At 36.0% G+C, this 20,289-nt stretch overlaps 1 protein-coding gene across 1 annotated transcript in view; it reads right to left on the bottom strand.

The window, feature by feature from the left end:
- The window catches only part of pcdh11 (protocadherin 11), a 164,388-nt gene that overhangs the window by 40,811 nt on the left and 103,288 nt on the right, over nucleotides 1-20,289 (bottom strand). The window contains exon 5 of the mRNA XM_081699023.1: nucleotides 15,782-15,983. Coding sequence (XP_081555149.1) covers nucleotides 15,782-15,983 — 202 coding nt within the window. The remainder of the gene's footprint in view (nucleotides 1-15,781; nucleotides 15,984-20,289) is intronic.

Raw genomic sequence — 20,289 nt, 5'->3', positions numbered from 1 at the left:
GATTAAATCCCACTGTGCAAAGATAAAAGAACTGCCAGACACAAAAAGATTATTTACTTACATTCAATTGTTTTTATGTTCTGGGTGGATTGTCTTTTAGCAAATTTAAAAAATTGAGAACCATAGACTATTTAGCTATTTGACATATATTGTATATTGCAATGCAATGGTTAGAATGGTATTCTGGATTGTAAATTAATATAGATGATAATAAAGCATGTAAATTAAAGCACTTAGATTACATTTCAACATTAATGTTTTAAATGTATATAAAAAAGGAAATAATATAGACAATACTGATTTCTGTTGAGGAATGTGCTATTGGTTGTTAAACAGCTCTTTGAATTTGATAACATTCTTAAAATGGAATGTTACCAAGGCTATCACCTTAAACATATGATACCCATGCTGTTAACCTTCTATAAGCCCAACACAGGTCAATAGTCCTATGGGATTTTAGTACCCCCACCACCCTCATACATGTTGAGCCTGTTCAGCCTTCAGGCGACATATTGATGCTCAGTTATTTGGGTCAATAAGTCCTTCTGAGCAGATGCATCTTTATCCTTGATATTTCCTGCATGTGCAAAATGGGAACAGGGTGAAACCATGCATTTTAATCATATAATTGTGGCATATCTTAGAGGATAAGTCATAGTTCTACTGGTAGCCTCTGTAAACTCAATCAGATGCTAATCAGAAATTAAATATACTTCTTCAAAGATCTATGACCTTTAGACTAGTTGGTGTCAAAAAGGGATGACAAGGAAAGCATCATGCCTGGCAAATACATTTTTGGGCATAATTGGTAATGTTGCTGATGTTAATTAAAAATACTCTAGCTATTTGTTTTCTTCAGGTGCCTTAAAAACTGTCTGTCTAATATGACAGCTCAGCTGAAATAGTTGCATTCTGTCTTCAAAATAATATTGCTTTCATGTGGTGAAGCCATAATTTTAAGTTGTTATAGTGAATTACTTTGAAACCAAGAGCTTACATAATTCAGAAACACAAGAGTCATTGTGTTAACTTTGAACGCAGAATGTAATACAGAGAAAATACAGCCATTATGGAAAGAAAAAAAAAAAGAAAAAAATATATATATATATGGTGACACTTTACTTGGGATCAATACCATAAGATTGACAAGATGGTTTTGTATTTTTCATACCAGATGATTACCAGGTCAGACATCATAGTATAGCCATGTAACTATTTTGCGATAGTGTTATGATACAGCAACACGCTGACAATCACAAGATTTTTGTAAACCCAGTCTGTAATGTTGATTTTATCATCAATACATCTGTAGGTCACTGGTAAAGTAAAATTGGTAAAGTAAAATTGACTGTGTGCAAGTATAAAGGAGTAGTCATTCTTACGCATATTGTCCTAGTTACTTGTTAAATATATAAAAAAAAGATTTCAGTTCAATCTGTAAAATCAAGTCTCTAAAGTCCATATATAGCATAGCAATCTCTAATGTTCATGTACAAATCAATGAAATACAAGAACTGATTAAACACTATAGTATACAAAGGTTTTTAGACTGTAGTACTAAATTGTTTACATCGTTTACTTAAAAAAATATATTATTTTAAAAGCTGCCTGTGACAAATGGCAATTTGATATTTGGATATATTACCTTTCTGTGTAATAAAACACCTTTACAAAAAATATTTACTGCCTTTCTGTCTCTCTCCTCTGCTTTTGGGAAAGAAAGAGTGTTTGGCAACAGATTAGTATACCTCACACACTGCATTTTAGCTGTTAGATTCCACAGACATCTGCAGACAAGATGAAATAAAGTTACTTGAAGGGTGATAGACTTATAAGAACATGGAGCTGATACATATTACTGGGAACTATCTCAGTGCATCCAACATTTGAACTGAAACATTCATGCTGTATCCAAGACACATATTTAAATGCTTTGATAAGCATTGATAATGAGCTACTGTAAATTCTTTGGCAATGAAGTGTAAATGGTCACTGAAATCATGCCAATTGGAATAGAGGTAAATCATATTGGTCCTTTGTTGATAAAGTCTCAAATAAAAGTGATTTTGGCAGCTTGTCTACTTTGAGCAAGTTTCAGAGATGGGAGCTGGACACATTAGGTCTCATAACTCTAAAATGCATGAAACGTAAATGATTTAGTTAATTGTTTATATGATGCATGAACATGACAGAATTCATTAGATTTTTTTTTTTCATAGCATAGTCTTTCCTGAGCAATAGCTTTCACAAAATGACATAATGATAAATGAGTTTTAAATATAAACATAAATTGTGGAGTGAAATACTTTAAAGAATACAAGTAGATATTGTTATGCATCGCTATATTTGGGTGTTCTGTGTTTTTCTCTCTCTCTCCAGAAGCCCCTGGGTTCCATGTTCCCTGTGGTGACATTATTCTTATCCCCAGTGATAATGACATTCACCTGTAACATCTTTCAGTAACTATAAAAGGACCTTGATGGCACTGTTTCATCAGCTTTATGCTTGAACTGCTGCTTTGTGCTTGCAGTTATGATTTACGCTTGTGTACTAAGTCTGTCATTTTGTGTTATGACCTTGACTGTAAGTCAGTTTTGGTTTTGAGTTTACATTACCCTACATTGTGCTGTTATGAGTCTGTTATTTGTGTGTGTCTACTGTAACTCCATCCCAGGGGTAGAGTAGGTTGCTGCCGGCTTTGTAGTTTTGGTTTATCCTTTTTGTTTGTCAACAATTTATGTAGTCCCTTCTTGGTTAGTCAGCTTTATTTATGTTTGTTTGGTGGTTTTCCTTTTCATTTTTGGCCCACCTGAAGTCTGCCTGGTGTACTGATACATGTACATTGTTATACCACCACTATTCCAATTTAAATGAAATGATCCACTATACTACATTTGAGTCTGTTCTGGTTTATCATTTGTTTCTTTGCCATTCCCTCCACAGTTACAGTTTTCATACCATTTCTTCTTTTTTTTGGGGGGGGGGGGGTGAGGGAGGATTGTTTGCTATTTGTTGTTGTGTGTTTTGATGGGTACCTGTGTGGTCATGGTTTGGCCTTAGTTGCAGTGCAATACCTGTGACCATCAGTTACATTATCTGAAAACTATGAAAAAAGCTCAGTTTACACAACAGGAATAAAATCAAAGTCTGGGACAGACTGACACCTTAAAGAGTCTAATATGTGCTTAACAGTTTATAATGTGGCAGCTGGATAAATGTGTGGTAGTTGCCATAACTAGAAAGCAATTCTGGTTGTCTGCACAGCAAAGACCTAGTTAATTTAATTATCAATTTATTTAGATTCATAATAATTTCACAATGTGGTATTCAGTAAATTATACATAAATAATAACTGGTGCCCCACAAAACAAATACATTTAAAGCTCTATGATCCATAAAACATTTTTTTGTGTGTGTGCCATGCTTTCAGATGGCACACTACAAGAACTGTTAACTATTCGTACATGACATAGGAGGGCTACCTAGACCCTAGCTGAGGAACATTGCAGTACCAAAATGTAAGAAAAAAATGAATGATTGTTATTTGGGAAGTAAGTAGAAGTGCTGCTGAGCATGACTAAGCATGACTGATGTAATTGACAAAGTAAATGTAATACAGCATCAGCATAACTAAAATTTCTGTACTTGCAAAAAGCAAGTGTTCCCTTGGTGTTCATAGAACTCCGCGACTATGATTGTCTACCATTTTGTTGAACAGATGCTTCCAGAGACAAATATTTTGAGCAATGGAGAGTTTCTACATCTCTGTGTAATTAGTCTATATTCATTGATACTGATTGCAAAAATAAGACTGGGCAAAATTAAATTTTACTGAGAGTTATCACTGTTCTTCTATATAGTAACCGTGTTATTACAGGCACTGCTTCATTCCCAGTACTAGAACAGCAGCTACTAAGGTGTGTGTGTGTGTGTGTATGTGTGTGTGTGTGTGTGTGTGTGTGTGTGTGTGTGTGTGTGTGTGTGTGTGTGTGTGTGTGTGTGTGTGTGTGCAATTGAAGGGGAGAGAGAGAGAGAGAGAGAGAGAGAGAGAGAGAGAGAGAGAGAGAGATTGATCCTAAGTCAAACTGCAATGCATGTACAGCAATAAAACAAAATACCAAATGGACCAATACATGGGTTAAAGTCAGTTGTAAGTCACAATCTACCACTGCTTGCAGCACTATTGTATTCTGAAGTCAGTTGACCGATAGTATAGGAGTCCTGTATTCTATATATTCTATCCATATATTCTCTATTAATGATCTGGTTTTACCCTAAGGCAGGTATTGACTGTATGCTTTTAATATAACTTTACTCTTGTTAATACTGTTGATGCCAATACATATCCAGACATCACTTGCCTTGACTGGACACAAACAGGTCGTTGATGCAAAATGCTACAAGAAAGATGGCACCACTATACAGAGAAACAGAACAAAGTTATGATCAGTCAGCTTACTTTGGTTATTGGTAACGTATAGGTACAATTATAAAAATGTATATGAAATGGTAATATAAGTGAACATTCAGTGTATTTAGATCTAGATTTAGATCTTTTAAGGGAAAAGGCATAATCTAGACACACAGATTAAGATGTCATTCATCTCATTCAGTAGCTGTTACTTCATGACATGCTAGTCATCTCAGTCCTTGCATTAATTGAATAACATTCATACTTCCTATGTGCTGCATAAAATATTGAACTGCTGCACTCCAAGTATCTCTAGAACAAACTGCATTAATATCCAGCATCCTGTGTCAGGATTGAATGAAGTAGAATTTGCCTTCCATTTAACCTGTGTTGATATTTATTTTGTGTCATGGAAATGCTCTTCAAAGCAACTGTATGAAGAGTGGACACTACATTAGCAACAGACAAACAAACAAGCAAGAAAAACAAATTCAAATTAAGTGAAATGAAAAGCAAATCTCTTTGCAAAAGAGCCTACAGCCCAGAGAAATGTAATGCCAAAAACTTCATCAGCTAATAAAGGTTCCAGGTTTGATATAGATGTAAATCAGCACACTGTCATAGTTGAGGAACATACAGTATATCTACTATAATTTATTCAATCATGAAGCATGTCCCTATGTTACATTAGCTTTGAAGTGGCATGTTCTCACTTTATTTAAAAGACTATTCTCCAAATATATGTGTATTAATGCAGTTGTGCATCCATTTTTTCTTCAAAACTTCTATTTTATGGAATGATTCATGATCATCCTGAGACATTAACAAATCATTAAAAAATCCCCAGAAAACATGACAACAGGAAAAAATAATTGCAAACATGAAAATGCAGCAGCAAAAGCAAAAACACGTCAACATTAATTCAAAACTCAAAGGACATGTCCTTACTGAATATCACATGCTCATTGCTAATTGGACAGGGTGTATGACTGTCACAAGAAAAAAGAGTTTCCCTGGGTTTGAGCACAGACATGCTGTAATTTTATGTTCCTGGGAGACAAGTCCACATCATTGCTTTTTTTTTGTGTGTGCACAGTTTTATAATATACATATAACAAAACAAAAACATTTTTATTCCACTGTTCGTGAGCCAGATGGTTTAGACTAAAACTGTAATATTTAGCTAGCTAGCATACCGGCCTCAACAGCATGAGCAGTTCAACAGACTGGCCAGATGCAACAAAAAATCAGTCATAACATTGCATTTTTAGGTTTTCCTTCTTATAAATGTTGATTATAACAAAACATGATATAGATGAAGTAGTTAAGGAAGTTAGGCTCTAGGTTTGTTAGTATGACCTCCTGTATGATAGTTATTTGCTATTTGTGCCCCTTTAGCTCTGTAGCAGAATCAAATGGCACTGTATGAGTATGTATGGAACAGTATAGCAAGTTATCTAGCTGGATACATTATACATCATATTGCAAACTAGCTCCAGTTCAGTTCAGCACAGGTGAAAATGTGTTAGCAAACATAGTTACCAAAAGTTATTGGAAATGAAGATAGACTTCTTTTACAGGTTTACATTTTGAAGCAAATCAATGAACTGTTATAAATCTGCTATTTTCTACTGTTATTTGATAATAATTCATTATCATATTGAATTAGTATTATTTCTGGAGCAACTATACGATACTTTTACTGTCTGACACAATCTTTTAGCTTTTTAAACCTGTCAGAGTATTAAATCAAAATCAACAATATGTTTACACTTGCGTACACCACTTGGAAGGTCTCCTTATCAAGATGCAAGATGGGAGACCGACATTTGTTCTTCTGCCCAGACCAGACCCTCACCCTGAGGACAACTCATGATAGCCACCCTGAGAGGCCTCCTTTACAAACACCAGAACTCTTTTGGCTCTACCCAAAATGGCACACCATTCCCTTATCAGGTCTTCAAAGCTACTCTGTAGGGAAGGTTTATTACTTTGCAAGGACACATGGCCCAAAATTTTATGACCCCAGATCTGGCCTGAGGAACTAAAAGACCATAAAATACTCCACTTGCAATGACTTCAAGGACTTTAAAGATTACTTTACAACCTGGAATACATAGATCAGGGAAAAACTTACAAAAAGACTATATTCTTGAAGGACTATTGGAATTTAACCTTCCCATATGAAAGGCCTTCTCACATGAAACACAACAAGACTAAATTCACATACAGAATATGTCTTTAATGAACTCAAGGAATGCAACAAGAATTCTTTGATTATGTGGACTATGAATCAACATGTTATTTTAGTCATGATTTATCATAATTATGCCTTAACCCAATTGTTCTTGTGTTTGCATATTACCCTTCATACATGTATTACTTAGTGATTACCTCCAACACCTCAAGTATAATAGACAAAGGAAGAATATTTGAATGATTCATATTAGTACAGTACAATACCTCTGCAATAAGCATGTTCTCTATCTATCCCTATCTCTCTTTCCTATGTTCTTCTATCTCTAAGTCACTCCTTCTGTCTCCAAGTAGTGTGTTTCTTGATGAAAATGTAACTGCTTTCTTATATATAATTGTGTGCTTTATATTGTTGTGAGGGCATCCCTCATGTCAATTCTTCACTTTTTGTTGTTTTGGTTTATTATTATTATTATTATTTGATTATTCCCTTTGTTTTCTCATCCCCCTTTCTTTTCTCCCTCTGTTGTCATTCCTTAGAGATCTTGTAAATCTGAGCCAAGTAGCCTATGCCACCTATCTCACAACATGAATAATATGTTTATTTATTAATCAATAAACCACATTTATTCATTAAGTTGGTCATTGTGGCAAATATATTTGAAGTAATGGTATTTGGTCACTGCATAAAATACAAACTAATTTAGAAATGAGATTGATATAATGTTAATAAACCTTTGGCAATTCACAGTTAATAGTTAATTCATGAAATTATGCATTTTTGCTACAATTACATGATGTTTGCTTTTCAGATAACTAAGTAACTTGGTTAGCTCCATATTACTATAATAAGTATAATTTATATGTATTCATCTCTCCCTTGTGCATTAATATTTTCATTGATGAATATGTTGCTCTTTTCAGAGATTTAAAAGACAGGTGATGTCTTCCCCTATTCCAAAGATTTGAAACAGAAGACATGTAACCATTACTTAAGAAAGTCATTTGTATAAGGCCATGGATCACTTATTCTACCTAATACACTTCCAGTTCTCAGGATTGACAGTAGTTTTTATCTTAACCTTAACATTCTGTTAAGATGACCACAGAGTGGAAATATAAGGTAGGGGGTTGTAGTAAAGAGAATGAGTATATTTATATGCTCACATATTTAATTGCCAAATTAATAGGTATACTATTTTGTACCTACACTTGTTGACCATTTTATGAGGAAAACCTACTTCATAAACTACACTTTTTAGATTTATGATTACTGACTGTACCCTTTTGCTAAACAGTTTATAAGCCCCTCTCTATCCCAGCAGAACCAGCACAGGACCAGTGATGTCCAAAAATTATTTGGATGGTGGATCATTCTCAGCACGGCAAATACTGATATGATAGTCTGTTTGGCATCAGGCAAGGTGGGTTTTTACACACTATTTTAGTGTAATTTATTATTTTAAGCTTTAAGAATGCAAGAAATGTGATTGTTTCCAAGGGTTAAGGCCTATGTATTCACTCCAATAATAATATTTGTTTAATGAAAACACAAGTATTTGTCTTTTTCCAATGCAGGCCAGTGCTGGAAATGATTTGTTTTCCAGATCAGGAACAAAACAAGTATAGGACTGGCTCAGCACAAATCTTTTTGGACTATGGCTTTGACTTGACTCCATTCCTTTGTGCTGTTAATATTCAATAAAATTGTTAGATTCAGAAATGGAAAATTTTGAAACATGTAGAGCTGGACCTGGAGCAATGGCAAGGGCCCTGAAATACTTAAAAGTGAGTTTGCATGCACATCTCAATTAAAACAGATAATACACTAACTCCAAATTCACAATGATTCACACCAGTTTAAATAAAGTTTGTTGTCAATGGCTAAGTGTTAAGTTGCACTGTCTAGCCTTCACTTCTGCAACATCAATATTTGCTGATCATTCTAAGGGACATTAGTCAATCAGTGTCAACCTCAAGAGCTCTTGAGTTTTTGTCTCGAATATATAAAACATTATAATTGTGTATAATTATGGATAACCTGCACATTAGCATTTCTTTAGTGAGATTTCTTTGTTTACTAAATAAATGCTATGTGTTTTGTTTTAATTAAAATTTGTCTCTATTAAAATTGTACAATATACATAATCTATTCATATATGCATATGAGACCTTAATTTCTCAGTAGGTATTATTTGTAAAGGAAAAGAGTGAGGACTTGAGGACAATTTGAAGAGAGACCCTGTGACTGAGGCTGAAGGCAGTAACCACACCCTGTCTCAAACATGGGCCTTCTGGGGGGTAAACATGTACACTGAGCACCAGACCAAACAGCCAACTCTCTGGCACAGCAGCCTGGGCACACAATTAACTTCCTGAATGATGGTCTCAGTCACACTGTCCTCTCCTTTGAGGAATACACCCTTGCACTTCACAAATTCATTCAACCCTTTATTCAAGGTTATACCTGCCCCTCAACATGGGTTCACATTGGGTTTCGCACCATCCCTTTACAGCAGTGAGGGGTTTCTTTAAGCACCTACTTCTGTGGTGTGCAGAGATAGAGTTTGATATATATGGACTTCACAGAAGATTCCAGGTGAGCTCCAGTGCAAAACCAAGGTTTTATTACAGTACTTATGTACAAAAAGATTTATTAACAAATGTACAAAAAGGTTAAGGAATGAGCCTTGTTCAGCAGACTCTATTGACGTGACAACATTCTTCAGTCACCTATAAAAAATCCCTAGACAAGGTTGACATAAGCCCTGGGCCACAAAGCCACGTAGGGCTCTATGCAAAGTCACATAGACTCTGCTTGCTTGTCTTTCTCTTCTTCTATCTGAATTGCCCAGTCCTAGAATACTTTTTAACACTTCAATATTTATTTGTGTGACAAGATTTACTGTAATACATTTACCACTAGACATAATGCTACTTTAAGATATCTGTAATTATAAGGAAATATGCCAAGATCTCTCTAGTTACATGTTGAAAGAATTATTTTGAAAGCATCACATTTGCAACCAAGTATGGAAGCTTCAAATCAATTAATCATATCTGCAATTTGTTATTGACTATCTGGAACCTAAATTTAAGGTATCCAAAACTGAATTATTACTAGTCATGAAGTAAACTAAAGACCTAGCTTAGCAACGTACCTTATGTAACCTCATGGTGACAATGATGCTCTTTGCAAAATCTGCAAATGCACATCCAATCTAAGAGTCGAGCCCACTTCCACTTAGATTCCATATATTGGCAGCATCCAAATTTGGTAACTATGCACTATACACTTATTTGTAATGGTAGTATATGTTATTATCTGGTCTAGTGATGGGATGTTTGATACCAAGGCAATGAATCTCATTTCACTATTGCAAAGCATGCGGTAATCAAAATTACATTTAGATTTACATTTATTGGCATTTAGCTGACTGTTTACTATTACCACATGACTAATGATGTCCTCCGAAGCTTCAGATATCACTGAAGCACTGGATGGGGTCAGGACTGTTTCATAAGTTTGGCACTGTCCTATAACCTTCAAGATATAAGACAGTGTAAAATTCCCAGACATCTTTTCACTACAAAATTGGAAATGTTGAAAATATTGGAGCATCAACCTGTTTGCAACATTTTATTGTACTACACTTTCATATAAAAGGTTAAACTTTATATAGATATAATTATTGAACTATATATAGAACTTAACTAAACATTACTGATCATCATCAAATCTTTGATGATAAATTTGAAATATGCAGTTTTGAACCTATGGATGCTAAAATTTATGCAAATCACCAGGTTTTGGCATCATCTTTCAATGCCCCAATGCTTCAAATATTTTACCAGCACAATCAGGAAGAAGCTCCAAACATTTCACAAAGCTTCATCTGCCCATCCCTACTAATGACAGTTAATATTACCTTCAAACTAGTGTGGAACATTTCGGACATACTTTTGCCCTTACAGCTGAAAGCCCCATGATGTTTGAACTTCATGACAAAATCACTTTTGATTGATACATTGAGGTTAGAATTGCCAGTTACCTCTTAAAGTAAAAAAAAACAAAAAACCACACACAAAGACCAAAATAATTTTTAAAAATAAAAATATTTTAATTATATTTGTTGTTATGTTATAGCATTTATCTTAGAACAGTTAGTCAGCTAGCTATCTAACAGCTATTAAAACTTTAGCTCATGTTAATCAGATAAATCAATATCAATATTTTAGCCCATTGTATTCTTTTTTTGGATCATATCATGCTAGAAAGTAAACATATTACAGAATAAATAGAGAAGAATCAGCACAAGAATCACTTTTTACACTTGAAGGCTTTGTCAGCATCCATCATATTGTACTGGCTTCAGAAACCATGTCTCCTATATCATTGGGATCATGGGATTGAATAGTGTCCAATCTTTGCAGGTTTTACCTATCTTAGTGCATAATCGGGGTATTTTACAATTACAATTTGTGAATACTAAGGATTCAGACACACTAAACATCCTGGAAATACTATTTTGGCATACTATTTAATATGCAATTTCATATGCAGGCATTGACTGTGAAGTTTGTGGTAAGGACTTGTACTTGGGCCATACCCAGCATGGAGCTTTGAAATATATGACAATAAGATGCCAACTGTAAAATGGATCCAGCCCAGAGTCAGCTGCTGTCTGGAACTATGTTTTCTACATCACTCAGACTGACTTATTTTCTATAAGGACATACCTTTTCCATTTTTAGATAATGCTGGCATATTTCTTCTATTTCTACCATGTTTCTTATTTGCTGTTGTGTTCTGATGTGCTATCTTCTTTTTAGTTTTGATGTTTTGTTTTCTTATTAAAGTGTTTTGCACTTCCAGGCCATTGCCAATGATAAGCACAACAAAATGATAATAAAATCAACTCCCCCCCTTGCTCCTAATTCCTTGCTCCTAAACAAAAGAGGATGGCATCATAACATTTTTAATTAATGGATAGAACACCAAAATAAAGTTGATAATATTTTGTTTCTAAGCACAAGGAGTCCCATTATGTCGATACACTATAATTTACAGTTGCATTATGTTGATGGCTGAAAGTTTTGTATCTATGTTATATGGATTTTTTTTGTGCTACTGCCCATAATGTCATTAGCATCATTAACAATGTGCCTATATATAGGTATCCATAGATAGAGATATGTAATCAGTTCAAGGTTAAGAATTGTATCTTTGCTAAAGAATATGATAATGTTGGGTTTAGGGGAAAATATTTAAAGTTAACATCATTGAAACAGTATTAAAAATTCATTTTCTCAATATCTGCTGTTTCAATATAAGGGATTTGTTTGCTTGTGGAAACCGACATAGGAGTAGAAGTGCAGAAATCTCTGAGGAAGAAGACAACAAATACACAGCTGTCACAGTTGCCATGGTGATAACTATACAAAACATACTTTTATGCATTATACTGTTTAATGTTAAGTACAAAGGTTTGGCTACAGCCTGAAGGGACAGTTAAGAATTAAAATTGTTAATTGTTTAAGATATGCCTTTTCCCCATCTGCCAGCTGTTTGGGAACAGGGGGGTTGGGTTGGGTGGAAATGTGCATAGAGACAGCAGCAGTCATGCTAATTTTGCCACATGTAATTGAGGCATTTAGCCAATGGGCCAGAGGCCGTGGAGAACTCGAGTGGTGTGGAGGGGGTTAGAGACAAGCAAGCAGCACTGCTGACGGCCTGATAAAGTAAGCAAAAGGAAAGAGGGAAGAAAGCAAAAAGGGGGCCATAAACCTCATTGCCTCCTCCCTCATAAGTAAAGGTATCATAAACGGCACCTGAACTTTATTTCAAGAATGGCTGGTCTAATAAAGATGCTGTTTTAAAGATTAGGGGAGAAATTAATTGTCATAAGAAAGCCATTTTTCATGCTTCTCTCTCTGGCTGTTACTGAGGATGAGTTGACATGCAAGACCTTGCCACAGTACCTTAGAGACATAAACCCTAGGAAGCTGGCTGCTTTATTCTCTTCATTCTTGTCACATTTTTTTTTCCTGACACTGCTCCTCTCCTTTCTTCCTCTCCATCTCTTCCTATCCCTCTCTCTCTTGTTCTCTCTTTTCAAATTGAGATGACAAGATAAGTGATTGCCACAGCTAAGGCTGTCTGTTTCTCATTGATAAAACCATATCTAATCTGTCTGCACACATTCGCCTCTGATGTTCTCGTCTCCCAGTCTGTCAACAGAGTGGGGATCTATCTCTCCTTTTGAACTCTCAACCACAGTGTCAGGTTTTATCAGTGAACTTTTAGGTAAAAAAAATGGGGGACTGAGTGAACTTCCATCTTTGCTGAGCTCACATGGTAGGGTCCCAAGGAAGACTTGGGAAGACTGTTCCAGTGCCCTGGTGCCCAGCCTTATTATAAATACATGAAAAGATTTGTATCAGACCAGCTCATGCACAATGGCAAAACAATCTGCATGATAAAATGTGCTTGATGGGTTTTTCATTTTCAGGCAGATTGCTTGAGTTCATAAGTCTGTCACTTTAGAGGAATATAGTTTCAAAAATTGTTTTAAAAATGCGCAGTGGGTTTTTAATCATTTTAATCTTTTATAACAATGCAATCAACGACACATTTTTTTTCTATAAAGATTAATTTGCCTAAATGTAAGAATTAAGAATGAAAGGGGTTATGTTTACAAGAAGATGTTAAAATGGGGACTAAAATGGGACCATCCTATACATTCATCCTCTGTGATGGACTTGTTCAGAAACATTTTTGAACAATATACTAGACATCTACCCTTTTACTATTACTAATATCATTGGATAGTTTGATAGCACATATGTCACCAGCATAGGAATGGAAATTTAGATAATGACTATGGATAATCTGACCAAGTGGAATCATATAAATAATGAAAAGGAGTGAACTAAGAAGCAATCCTTGAGTATCTATTTAAATAGACATTTTTTTTAACAAACTTCAGGTTTGTTAAAATCTCAGAAACTACAGCTTTTACTTACAACTTACTTTAATTACTTACTTTTACTTACAAAAATCTGCTCACATCACCTCTATTTTTAGGGACTTGCATTGGTTACCAGATGCATCATGCATCCAGTTTAAAATACTGCTCACTACATTTAAAGTCCTTCATGGACTAGCCCTGTAATGCGAGGAGGCAGAGCAAGATGCGGGGACGAGTAATTTAAAACACAATGATACATTTATTGCAACACAAAACAAGGAAGACTACGTGGTTTGCAGGGTAACAGGGTTCAAACATCGACAACATTCACACTTAAACACAAGACTTATTTACACGTACACTAACAATACACAACGAGGAGCATGTGTGAAACACTGGGGGGCGCGGCCATTTGGATGAAAAAACACACGCAAATACACAGGGAGACGTTTGGGAGGAGGGGCTGTACTGTGACAGGCCCCAGCTTATCATAGGGAACTGCTCCATCTTTACTGCACCACTCATTTTCTCAGACTCTCCAACAACTGTCCAACTGCAGTGTCTTATACTACACTCTCTTATAAGGGTGGCTGACCTGTCAGTACTCTGGCTCCTAAACTGTGGAATTCTCAACAGTAATTTTGCCTAGAAATGTTGGTGCATTGACCTTGAGATTGTGAGTTACATACATATAATTTACTATTAAGTATCTATCTATTATGTATCTGTTATGGAATGCTCCCCTTCCCACTGTTCAGTTGGAGTTCACACACAATCTTGCTTGTTACCACGCCCCTGTTGTTAGTACACACCTCCACATGATTTATAGTTGTTATGTTTTAAACCCCTGTTGGTATGTGCCTCTTTGTCGGTCTTTGTCTCTGGTTTTGATGCTGTTTGTACTGCACATCATGATCGTGGTTGTTTTGTCAATATTGGATGTTACTCGTGTTTCACTCTGCATGTTCTGTGTGAGTGCCATTGTGTTTCTCCTTTGTATCGTGTACTGTCAATAAATGCCTATCCACGTCAAGGGAGTCTGTGTGTCCTGCTCCTTGTCCTGCGGGTGTTACAGTATCTATCTATCTATCTATATAGTGTATATATATAAAATCTTGTTACATTTCAACACTATTTAGGTTAGTTATCAAATCAAATCAAATTTATTTATATAGCACTTTTAACAACAGATGTTGTCACAAAGCAGCTTAACAAAGAGTCCAAGCCCCCAGTGAGCAAGCCAAGGGCGACATTGGCAAGGAAAAACTCCCTAGAACATAAAGAAGAAACCTTGAGAGGAACCAAGACTCAAAGTGGGGCCCATCTTCCTCTGGCCAAGGAGTTTATGGACTCAGAAATGCTAGAAACCATTTATGGCACCTGAGGTATTACTTTTACTTTTTTAACAGCATATCAGAAAGACCTGATTATATGCCAGGAGCAGCACAATGCACAGCAAAAGGTCATTATCATAGACTTCAGAGCTGGTGGGACAAAAGCTATTCTAAGAGAAAAGATTGTTGATCATGTGTATGGAAATAGCTGGCCATGGTATGCATGCAAATGCATTCATCTGCACACTGAAATGGCAGGTTCTGTCAGAGTTCTGCTGCAATGCAGAGGGGGAAGACGCGCTCACAGTCCAGCCAGAGATGCTATTGTCTCATTTACGGCACATTCAGAAAAATATCTGCAGGTGAACACAAGGCAATTTATTCCTCCGCTGTCTTTCCTTAAAAAACTAGTCACCTCTGACAAGTGGAGCAATGCTACAATAATTCATCCATATCATGGGTAGGCCTTTGCGGTATGAAGAGATCTATGCTGATCAGAGTCACCCGACTGATTATGGCATAGAAATGGACCTGAAATCAAAATGTCCACGAGTAACTTTTGACACATTTGCTATATTCTGGCGTTGCTATCAGGGGATTTAAATCTCCAGTTTCCACAAGGCCCATCAGACAACTATACTACACTGGGGAACCAGCAAACCAGCACTGTGACATTTCCAGTCCATCACATTAATGGCCATCCAACACAGAGAATGTCTGCCACAAACACTAACCAACTCTCGTGTGCCTCATTAAACAATAACAACTTGAGCAAGCAAACAAACTCTTTTCCTTCTCTGTACTTGGCACTGACCATGCACTACCTCTTAGTGTCTTTGTGAGTGCATATGCTGAGAGTCAGGACTCACTGGACTCAGGGTCGGAGTTGCCATCACCCTCTGTGCGGCTATTGGGTGAGGTCTGTTCGTAGTATTCGTCCTGCGGGAAGCCCAGAGGCAGGGGATGGGTAGTGCTGGCACTGCTGGCCACCTCTTTTTCGCCAACACCGATGCTGCAGCTGCCCTCCTGAGAGCCGTCTGGGAGGTGAAAGGTCACGCGCCGCTGAGTCTGCTAAAATACAAATGTGTGCGCAAACGCAAGTTAGGCCAAGTCTCTTAGACCAATAACTATGGCTTTGAGAGTCTAACTTTAGAAAACATTATGAACAATCTTCCTAAACAAGAGAATTGCTGTCTAGGACACAGTGCTGCATGTGCTGTGCAAAATAGGTCTTGTTTAAGCGCATGTGTTCTGCAGTGTTGCAATCTGGCAAGTAAATTAATAGCTGCATTTGGTAACAATAGCCTGTAGCAGTAAAAACAAAGAAATACTGTGTGTTCTGGCATATCACAGCATATTTTCCCTATTCACGTATTTCAGGGCACTGATTATACTGTACTATACTACTTTGTATTACACAAAACTACATTAATGACAAAAATGGTTTAGACTTCTGATATCATGTTCCCCGTTAAGTATTCAGTATCTAATTGGTAAAGATTGCCTGCAGTCATGCGAACTGATGATTCTTTTTCACTATGCATCAGAATTTCCAACCCCCTATGACAATTTAATGGTAGACGAAGGATGTAGATTAAGTGGCCTTACTAAGGCAGGTCTATGTAGATTTTCTTGTTCAAAGAAAGCACACTCTTGTCTTTCTAGTGAATTAACTGCAAGAGTGTAAATGAGTGACCTCATTTTGCAGCCACTCAATTTGTTGGGAGTAAGAAAATTGCCAAAGGTATCCACAGCTTTATTTATTTCTTCAGGTTCAGACAAATTAATGTAAATAATTTTTTTTAAACATTAGGCTTTTACACCATAAACGAGAAACATCCATGTGTATCATTAGCTCTTGGATGACTTCCTATAGCATTATGATACTGGGAATAAAATTGACTAAATGCATTTGCTACACTAAAATTCAAAGCAATGATACTGAGATATGTATTTGTGTTTACGAGCAATTATTTTGCAGGAGAGAAAGATTGTATTGAAGGTAATGATTTGGTGGTGTAGTATTTTTGTGAAGAAAAATGAACATTAATAAACAATCATAAAACAGAAATTAGAAGAAAAATTAAACATAGAAATTGGAAGAAATGTTGATTAGAGTTTCTTTAATCAGTTAAGGAAGAAAGGAAGAGGGTTGATAGAGAAGCCAAAGAGATTAATCAAAAATACATTATTATATTACAAAATAAGATCACTACAAACAAGCCAAAATACACAGAAATCTAGGGGAATTAAGAAAAAAAGTGTGTGGGTAAGCAACAAAAACATTTTTAACTAGCGTGATTATCTAGCCACTTGTACCACAAAAGGGTTTTAAAATTAGACAAAAGTTCCCTTAAGTCCACCATTATGATGTAAATGTGGCTTCTTTTACTTTTATGAACAAGTTGTATTCTCTAAGGCACAAACATAGTCACTTTAGGTGGGTCTGTTTTCAAGTGGTTGACCTTTTCTCCATTAGAAAACTAGCACTATAATAAGATTTCAGTTTCTGTCTCAAACAGCTAAAAAAAAAATTATCTTGTCATTCTCTTACAATGATGCTACAAAGTACAATGATGCTATGATTAATGCCTCAGTGATAGAGTAACTAAGTTACTTTAATCAATTTCAATTGAGCAGTTCTATGGTCTTACACTCAAAATGAGCAAAGCTGTATGATTTTCTGTCAAAAATATTTGAGAAATTGACATATCATATGATTTATTGTTTTGGATATTAAATTGAAACTGGCCTAAATTGAGTTACATACTGCATTAAGAACAGTTATTGTTTGTCAAGTACCTAAAGTACTGTTTCATTTTAACAATATCATAAACAATAATTTCATTGAGCATTTACAAGCCTGGAGGCATTAATAAGATTGGAAACTGCCACTGAAGTATCACAAATTATATGCTGTTTCCAGACAATGTACCCTGAAACCTTTTTTCAAAGGACTCTACTGATCTGTTCTGCTTTGGCCCTAAGGCTGCTGTTTTTGTGAACTTAGATCTGGGTGTTCCACTTACTGATTTATCTTTGATCTATGCTGACGGAACAACAAGATGCTGCTGTGGAATTATGCCGTCTATAATTCAGAGGCTACACAGGCTCCGCCAGCTGTGACTTCATTTTTTTCATGCCATGAAAAATGCCATGGTAATAATAAAGTCAGAGATAAACAAAGATCTCATGGTGGGGAGCTTTGCAGATTTGGTCTGTTGGTGAAATGCTAGGCCAGCCAAGAGATAATCACAAACCACTAAACAGTCTTCTTTGACTGAGAATTTGTATACTTGAAGTGAGGTGTGACTTTGCATTCTAAAGCTGTTGATCAGTCTTACGTTTTTTCTCAGTTGATTCAATAAACTAATCATTACACCATTACACATTAGCATATATATATATATATATATATATATATATATATATATATATATATATATATATATATATATATAGACACACACACACACACACACACACACACACACACATGTGCATGTTACCTCTCTCTTGAATGGGTTAAGATGTCTATGTACTGTAAAGCATTATCACTTGTTTCAAAAGCATGCCAGAAATCCGTAAAGCAAACACAAGCTGCTAGCTGAGATTTCAAGACCAAACAAATCCTGTTCAACCAGATAAAACACTGACATCCAAAGGATGTGCATAGAGATAAAGAAGAGAAATAAGCCAAGTTTTGTAGTGAGACAGGCCCCTGCCAATGCCCTCAGTGGTGGCAACACAGTCACAGTGCAGATGGAGTAAGGCTGGTCAGGGAGAGGATTAGATGCCCCTCATATTAACATGGAGAAGATCGAGGAAATATATCAGCCACCTGCACAGGAGGGAAGTCACAGATCAGTGCATCGTGTGTCATCTATTGCTAGTAAAGTCAGAACATCAGTGTTATACAAAAAAAAAAATTCCCTTTATCTTCTGAGGTGGCAACTGCAGGCTATCTTGCCTCATTTTGAGTGACAAACAGTGGCCACTTAGGAGTACATCACTGGAGATAGGCTGGCTGGCTGAAGACCCTCTACCCTGAGGGCTGAATTGAGCAGTGAAAAATCTATTTAACTGAAAAGGGTAATTCACTATCAATTGCTTATAATAGGGCAGTAAAAAAATAGTAAGATGTGCAATATCTGTCTGTTACATGTTATCTTCTGTATGCGTCTAATAGAAATGAGAAAATAATTTGATATTAATGAGTATACTAAGACTAAATAATGCTTAAATATTATATTAATAATTATATACTACACACATTGTTGTGGTAATTGATGCGATGCAATGGAAAAATCTAAAGGAAGGAACATGCACTTTGCTTGCACAGGGCCTCTGTCTGAAACATCCTGTTTCTCTGCAAACCTTGTTTAAAATTAGAAGACAATTATTTTTCAAGCAACAGTTTTTCACTCCAACCTTGGTTTTGTTCCTTTAATTCTGTTTTAGGGTTTTACTCAGTGTAATTCTAATACTTTGATGTATTATAACAATAACATGAAAATGTAATTTCTCCATTTTTTTGCCATCATCTGTCCTACTGCTAAAGTAAAATAGATAATATTCAAGAAAAAAAAGAATGCTTTAAGTTATATTATTCATTGCTATCTTAAGGGTATTGGACATAGACACCTGTGGGACACCTGTGGGACTTCAATATGTCAGTGATAATAAGACAGGTGAAAGGCATTACTAATAAATGGGTATTTGATATCAGATATGTGAACATGATTTACTATTGGTGTATCATTTGTTGATTGGTGACTGATGCGTGACAGCCCATCAGAAGAAATAGGAATATAGTTTTGTATTAAATCTGACCATGTTTCAGGAAAAAGTGTAATTAATACAGTTCTCCTCGTATTTTTGCTCTAAAGAATGTGTTGAAGTAAACTGTTATAAGAAAGTTTGGTTTCATTTAACCAAGGCCAGATTAACTACTCTCATTTTTTTCAAGCTCTGTTATGCATTCTCTCCATTTTTTGGGGGGGGGGGGTGAGATGATCATCAGTTTGATTTTGTTTCACAGGTTAAAACTCATCTTCTTGAATAGTAGAAGATGGGCTAGCTAATGCAGCAGCACTTATGTAGTGTGACCCCCAGTGTCACCTTAGCTGCTCGGCATCTCGCCTCCACAGTAGCATGCAGGAGTGATCTCAAGCAGAGGAGCACCAGGAACTAGAATTACAGTTAATTTTCTCATTTGTCTCTGCTCAGAAGCCAGCAAGGCACCAAACTGGCAGTGCTCCAAATCTGTGCACTGAACTACTCAGCTGAAAAAACATGTACACAGTTCTTGACATTTCCCTTCACCTCATGCTAATAAACAAAACAACCAAGGCCTAAATATCTGAAGCAACATAAA

The sequence above is a fragment of the Electrophorus electricus genome, chromosome 16 (assembly GCF_041902795.1).
Source record: "Electrophorus electricus isolate QZ-2024a chromosome 16, ASM4190279v1, whole genome shotgun sequence".
Taxonomy (NCBI): domain Eukaryota; kingdom Metazoa; phylum Chordata; class Actinopteri; order Gymnotiformes; family Gymnotidae; genus Electrophorus; species Electrophorus electricus.
Note: the sequence above shows the minus strand (reverse complement) of the source record. Positions and strands in the feature narration are given on the sequence as shown.